At 43.6% G+C, this 7,500-nt stretch overlaps 1 protein-coding gene across 1 annotated transcript in view; it reads right to left on the reverse strand.

Annotated features, from left to right (window-relative positions):
- sdccag8 (SHH signaling and ciliogenesis regulator sdccag8) overlaps positions 1–7,500 on the reverse strand; it is a 75,179-nt gene that overhangs the window by 66,006 nt on the left and 1,673 nt on the right. Inside the window, exons 3-11 of the mRNA XM_083658445.1 lie at positions 6,178–6,263; positions 5,231–5,344; positions 4,860–4,985; positions 4,334–4,396; positions 3,758–3,822; positions 3,399–3,599; positions 2,908–3,046; positions 1,939–2,091; positions 612–746 (exon numbers count right to left, since the gene is read on the reverse strand). Of these exons, the coding sequence (XP_083514571.1) occupies positions 612–746; positions 1,939–2,091; positions 2,908–3,046; positions 3,399–3,599; positions 3,758–3,822; positions 4,334–4,396; positions 4,860–4,985; positions 5,231–5,344; positions 6,178–6,263 (1,082 nt within the window). The remainder of the gene's footprint in view (positions 1–611; positions 747–1,938; positions 2,092–2,907; positions 3,047–3,398; positions 3,600–3,757; positions 3,823–4,333; positions 4,397–4,859; positions 4,986–5,230; positions 5,345–6,177; positions 6,264–7,500) is intronic.

Consider the following 7,500-nt stretch of genomic DNA (forward strand, 5'->3'; position numbering starts at 1 on the left):
GCCCTGCTCAAAGACCCTTCAGCAGGAAGGACGCGTGCTGATACGGGGGCTTGAACCTGCTCCTTCCAGTTTAAACGCAACCTCTCTGCCCACTAGGCAACCCTGCCACCCATTTGCTAGTAATAGTGTGCATATATTAAGTAAGTATATAATATATATTAATATAGTCGTGATTTTAATTTACACCAATGAGAAACAAATTCACTTAAATAGAGCTTAATTATTTAACTTGAGTAAATCGTGTTTATATGCTGAACATGGCCTTCCCAGAACAAGCCTGACTTTTATGAGATAAAAATGGCTTTGGTGCCACCCAGTGGATTTACAAAACAATTACAAGTCGATGGTACAAATCTCAACCAAGCATCTGTGTACTGTATCTCTGCTCCTTCACAGCTACAGAGACATAATTAACCGTTCTGTATCATTTTAATTCAAACTGGAGCTTCAGGAAAGCTATAACAACCCAATCTAAGACCGCTGGTATTTACATGGTGAAAGAAACTAAACTTGAAACAAAATAACCTCCACCTCAACACTGACACCAGGGTTGTCAGCTATGTCATCGGTTTTCACACACTTTCACACACTTTCACAAGCACACAGTGTACCTTGGTGCCGTCTTGTTCCTGATTGGTCAGTTTACGCAGTGTATCTTCCAGCTGATTGGTCAGTGAGCTCTTATCTCTGTTGGATCTGTCCAGCTGTCCTTCCAACTCAGCTACACGCTGGGAGAGACTGGACACCTGACGCACACGCGCACGTGTGTGTGTGTGTGCACGCACGCACGCACGCACACACGCACACACACATGCACGCACACACGCACATACACACACACGCACACACACACACACACACACACACACACACACGCGCACACACACACACACACACACACACACACACACAAATAAAAAAAACAGTATAGCTGCTCACATACATCCTATTATAAAATGAGGGAAACTGTCAAGTCTGACAACATTTAAATCTAAATTAAAACAATTCCTAATTTCTTTGTACTCCACATGAACATATTCTTTTTCAGACTAACTGGTAAATGTTGCACTTGATGTTGGTTGATCTCTATTGTCGCATTATGTTCATTTTCTATCTTTTTTTATTATTCTTTTCTTTTCTTTTTGGTTAATTTTCTTTTTACCGTAATGTTTTTTGCTTATTTATTATTTATTTCATTTTTTATTATATGCTTACTTTATACAATTCTTATACAATTTTTTACTATTGTTATTGTTTATTAGGTGAGATACCTTTATAACCCTCCCAGGTTTTTTTTAATCTCACCTGCACAATCAGTTTCATTTGTTGTTTTATTGTGCAAATAAATCAAATCAAATAAATCAAATCAAATCAAATCAAATCAAACACGTGTGACACGTGCATCCCCCCCATCCCCCAATAAATTAGTAGCGGAATGTAGGATGGTGAAGGATGGGTTGGGTTTAGGCATAAGGAGTGATGATTGGTTAAGGTTAAAGGTAAAATCTCAGGGTAACCAACCAGAGGCAGAGTAGGGCGGGTCATTCTGGTACCATCCTACAAAAATCGCTCACCTGGTATGGACTAGTACTGTACACTTTAGTGGAAATGTGTTTGAAAAGACAAAATGAACCACATATAGTTAAGTACAGTATGTGGCATGTAACAAACGTTCAATGAAACATTTATTTTTACTCGATAATCAAATAGTCATGAAAAATAAAGTACGAGTGGTGGACTTCAGGTTAGCGTGTTAAGTTCACAGGTATACGGTCACAGGTGTGTGTTTATCAGGCATGTCACAACGTTTCAAACGTGACTCAGCCAATCAGAGCCGAGGACTGGAAGAACTATACGTTTTATGACACAACCTTAAAAAGCAAGTGACACAGTGAACCAGTGAAGCACAAACACAAAGAGTGAGGAGGTGACGTTTACTGTGTGTGCCAGCTCCTCCTTCTGTTGGCGAGCCTCGCCACGGCCCTCCTCTCTGGCCACAACCAGTCTCTCCTGCAGGGCCTGCGCCTCCCGCTCCAGCCGCTCCCTCTGTCCACCCAGCTCCCTGGACAACTGCTCACACTGCACCTCCATCTACACACGCACACGCACACGCACGCACACACACACGCACACACACGCACACACACACACACACACACACACACATGCACACACACACACACACACACAACATACTTAAAAATATGTAGATACACTTAATTAGCTAAACGTCAGTAAATATAATCAATAAGTGTTTTCATCAATTCAAAATAATCAGTGAATAGCAGTCGCAGTTGCACATCCATGCCAACAGGGTTCACTGTTGTCATTTTCAGATGAGTCTCTTCACTTTGATGTTGTCTGGTGAAGCTCAGTAGTGTTTGCGCTGTGTGCCGCAGCTTTTTTGGCCGATGCAACATTGAATGTGCATCGGGCAGTCGGTGAGAGAAACCACTCTGATTGGCTGATTCAGTAGATAAACCACTCTGATTGGCTGATTCAGTAGAGAAACCACTCTGATTGGCTTATTTAGTGCCGTTTCTCCTTATTTTTCATCTCCGCCTCTTCCTCACTTCTTCCACAAACAAAAGATCGGGCGAGGGTTGACTACGACAGCCAGCGCCATTTGCAACTTTTTATCAGACATACTGCTATTTTCCATTAGAAGTAGCTATAATGAAACTAATTAAGTTAACTAATTAAAATTAAGAACAAGAGTGGTGTGAGAATGGGAGTTTGCCTCCATATGAGATCTCCCATTGTTTGTGCATCTATTATTGTTTGCGTTCAAGGATTTTGTGTCTAAATGTGAACACAAATAAATGTATTAAAATGTGTGTGTGTGTGTGTGTGTGTGTGTGTGTGTGTGTGTGTGTGTGTGTGTGTGTGTGTGTGTGTGTGTCTGACCCTGGTCTTGTGCAGGTTTGCTTCCTCAGCCATTTCCACAGCCTGCTTGACCTGTTGACAGGCTGACCACTCCCTCTGCTGCGCCTCCTGCTGGCTGGCCCGCACCGCACGCAGAGCCACCAGCAACTCATCACGCTCCCTGGGGGGTGGACAGGCAAACACACACACACACACACACACAGGCAAACACACACACACACACACACACACACACACACACACACACACAGGCAAACACACACACACACACACACACACACACACACACACACACACACACACACACACACACACACACACACAGAGCACAAAAACAAACGTATTAACAGACAGGCAAAAAGAAAATCTTGTACTAGAGTAGAGACACATAATGTAAAATTATAATGTATGCAGTGCGTGTGTGTGTGTGTGTGTGTGTGTGCGTGCGTGTGCGTGTGTGTGCGCGTGTGTGTGTGTGCGTGTGTGTGCGTGCGTGCGTGCGCCTCACTGACTTGGTGAGCCTGTCGATAGCCTGGACGTGCATGTTTATGTGAGTTCCAGCCAGGACAGCTTCGTGCTGGGCACACTTCAGGCACAGTCCTGCCACACGGGGCGCTCCGTCGGTCTTCAGTCTCTCCGCTGCCTGCGCCTCCCTGTGTCTCAGACGACCTTTCACCTCCTCACACTCCTTCTGACTGGCCGACAGCTCCTTCCTGGTGTCATGGAAGTGAGAGACCAAGAGATGAGATTTGAGGGAGGAAGAGGAGAGATGATGATGAAGATGATGATGATGAGGGGCGGGGGGTCCAACACATACATTTGATTAAAGGGGAAAAGCTAAAGTTACTGGTCGTCGAGGCAGTGTGCTGACCTGAGGGAGATGACCTGAGCCCCCAAGGTTTCAGTCTGGGCCTGGTAGAGCACCTTCAGCTGCTCCTAGAAAACCAACACAATCAGAACAGAATGATGTACACTTGCAACACACTACTGTCAAATCTGTGAATGACATATTCTAACTATCATACCATACACCTCATTTGAGAATTAACAAATTGGATTTTTTTTTTTACCAATTATTCACATCAGAATCTCATTACTTTCACTTCCTGGAAAACTAAAAGTCGTCAGTGACCACTTTAATGTTGTTTTTGAGCTCAATAAAATTCCAATGGAGGAAACAGTCTGGTCGGCAATGAGTGTGTGACACAAGGAAATGAAAATGGAAAATAAATTCTGGTATATATTCCTGTAATGTGACCCATTTGTAAAATGCCCTGATATTCCCTGACTTCCACAGTGACTTTCCCTGTCTGGAATACCCCGCTACATATGATGTAGAGCGGCTCCATCATACCCCTCTACATATTGCATGATGTGGCCAGTAGCAAACTGAGATGGAGACGGAAAGGAGAGCTGAACAGAAGTGAGAGAGAGAGGAGATTAGTACCAGTTCATTCTTCCAGGTGTTATTGGAGGTTTTTGGGCTGTAGGCTGCAGTACTTTCATTCACCTGAGGAAGACATTAGTGGTGTCAGGTGATTGACAGAATGCAACACTGATATGAAAAGACTCAATTGAGGCAGAATGAAATAAGAAAACTGAAACGTTGATGAAAACAAATTAAGGCTTCATGGATTATCTAGAACATCTATCTTGGGACATTTTGTGGAAGTTGTTTTTCACACGAAACAACAGCGGTTCCCAAAGTACCACGAGGTACCACGAGGTACCACGAGGTACCAAACCCAACTTCCCAGTGATCACTTCCACTGCAGATACCAACAATCCCCCCGGGCCCCAATAAAATTGGCTGATTTAACCTGATTTAACCTGATGTAATCATGCAATCAAATCTGAAATGCTAAATAACAACATATGGCTACACACACACACACACTCTCTCTCACACTCTCTCTCTCTCACACACACACATCTCTCTCTCTCTCTCACACACACATACACACACACAGTACCGTGGAGTTGTGGATAGTGTAGTCTTTCAGGGTCTCCCCCTGCGTTTTGGATTGAAGTTCTGAGTGCAGCTTCTCGTTCTCCAGGACCACCACTCTAATGCGCTGTTTCACCCCCTGTAGCTCCTCCTACACGCACGCACGCGCACGCACACGCACACACACACGCACACACACACACACAGTAGAAATGAATCACAACTGAGTGGAACAAACCCCCAAGCATGCAGGAGTACAAACAGACACACACACACACACACACACACACAGACAGACAGACAGACAGACAGACAGACAGACAGACAGACAGACAGACAGACAGACAGACAGACAGACAGACAGACACACACACAGACAGACACACACACACACACCTTGCAGAATTGGACCTCAGCTTCCAGGTGTTGGATGTACTCTGGCTGGTTGTAAGTCATCGGGACCAAATTGTGAATGGCAGACAAACTGGACGTCCCCCCCTCCTGCGCTCTCTGATAGGAGGAGAACTGTGTCAATCAAATGTAAGGTGACATTAAGTAGCTTGGCAAGCAACAGGCTGACATCTATCTATATATAAAAGTGAGCATGTGGGCGTTGTTTTATGCTCTTCTTCTTGTTGGTGTTTTTGTGATTCAGGCTGAGGAATATGCCGACAGAAAAAAGCGTCTCTCATACACGAGTGCAACCCACAGCCCAGGCGCATAGACTGCGTCAAGTCAGCCAGAATGTAAGTAGGTCATCCTGACTTTTGCTCTTTCAAAATAAAACCCTCATTGTAACGTTAACATTTTGAGTAATGCTGTACAGGCACAGTTTCACGCCATATGTAATCTTAACATCACAATGAGTATTTTGATACCATGTTTACTGCTTTGTTTGTTGAAACACCTTTTTCTCCTCCAACGTGCATCAGCAAGGCTATTTACTTCTTTAAATGACATTATTTTGAAAGTTGTAACCCGAAGTTTCCAGTTTGTTTAGGCTGGCCTGACGCTGGCCCTTGGCAGCCGTCTGAGAATGGAGGGGGAACAGAGAGCCTGCAGACGTGGAGAAACTTAACGGGTTGCTTAGCTGGGTTTAAGAAAAACATGTACTAGTGGGGGTTTTGATGTAAAAAAGGTATTAGACACTGATTATCTTAGCCTGACAGATGTTTGAGTGACTGCAGCAGTGACTCTATGCTTTGACATGTTGACCCCTGCAGACCAGTTTGAGTTACTGCAGCAGTGACTCTATGCTTTGACATGTTGACCCCTGCAGACCAGTTTGAGTTACTGCAGCAGTGACGATGCTTTGACATGTTGACCCCTGCAGACCAGCGTACCTTGGATGGAGAGTGTCTCTTTGAAGGAGAAAGAGGAGGAGCTATGTCTTTGCGTTGCTTCAGTAGAAGGCTCTTCAGCTGATTGACTGGAACACCAAGAAGACACACAGACAGGCAGGCACACACACACACACACACACACACACACACACACACGCACACACGCACACACACACAAAACACACACACACACACACACACACACACACACACACACACAAAAGCAATTCATTAAGAGTAACTAAGCACCAGGTCACCAGGCGAAGTCACTTTCCATAGGGTACAACAGGTGGTGACATCACCTGGCACAAAAGATCAGCCAATGACAGATAGCCATTTTAGTAACATGCTTTTTACTATTAAAATACAGTGGACTCCTCTTATAGCGATGATCACCTTAGTTGGGACGGGTCAAATTGATCACTATATAAGCGGGTATCATTATAACCGTTTTCTTCTTCTTTTTCTTTATTTCTCATGTAGATGAGCATCTAATTGACATTTGTATATTTATTACATGAATACAGTACATAAAGTAATGTAACGGACAGCTCCATTATTTAGCTTACTGAATGTTATTGACTTTTAAAATACATAGAGTAGGTTAGGCCTCCATTGTTTCACAGAGGTCTCGCGTAGACAGACCAATAAAATGACTGTAGTTTTCCATTGTTCTCAGCTGTGACGAGGCCCAAAATGATCACTATCAGCGATGTATTAAACAGCATGTGTATAGGAATGATTCAGGACCGACTGAACTCATATGTGTGGCAGGGAAGACTGGCAGAGAGAGGGGGTAACATGTGATCAAGTTCCTGAGCCAGATTCAAACCCAGAACTTTGTGTACATGCCTTAGCCATCAGAGCCACCAGAATGTGTTGGGTCTTGAGTTACTCTTGGACTCTGTGTGTTTCTATGTGTTACTCATCATAGCTGTGTATTACAGGGTTTATATGTGTTACTCATCATAGCTATGTATTACAGGGTTTCTATGTGTTACTCGTCATAGCTATGTATTACAGGGTTCCCACACATTTTCATGGATACAATTTCAAAACTTTTCCATGACTTTTCAAGGATCAAGAATAGAATTTCCATGTCGGTTTTCCATGGCCGTGTGGTAACACTTTTTGTAATTTATGCTATTGTTTGTGCTGTGTTTTATGTCTACCTGCCCTGTGAGTCTGCAGATGGAAATTATCTTATAGCTATAATCTGCTGCAAAGCCTCATTTCTCTTCTCTGAGATCAATATTTTTCTTGCACATGGTCCCTGAGAAATAAACTTCATAAACAACACTAAACAATGTGAACTGTACTGTT

Source organism: Poromitra crassiceps (genome assembly GCF_964638095.1).
Source record: "Poromitra crassiceps genome assembly, chromosome: 22".
In the NCBI taxonomy this organism is placed as follows: domain Eukaryota; kingdom Metazoa; phylum Chordata; class Actinopteri; order Beryciformes; family Melamphaidae; genus Poromitra; species Poromitra crassiceps.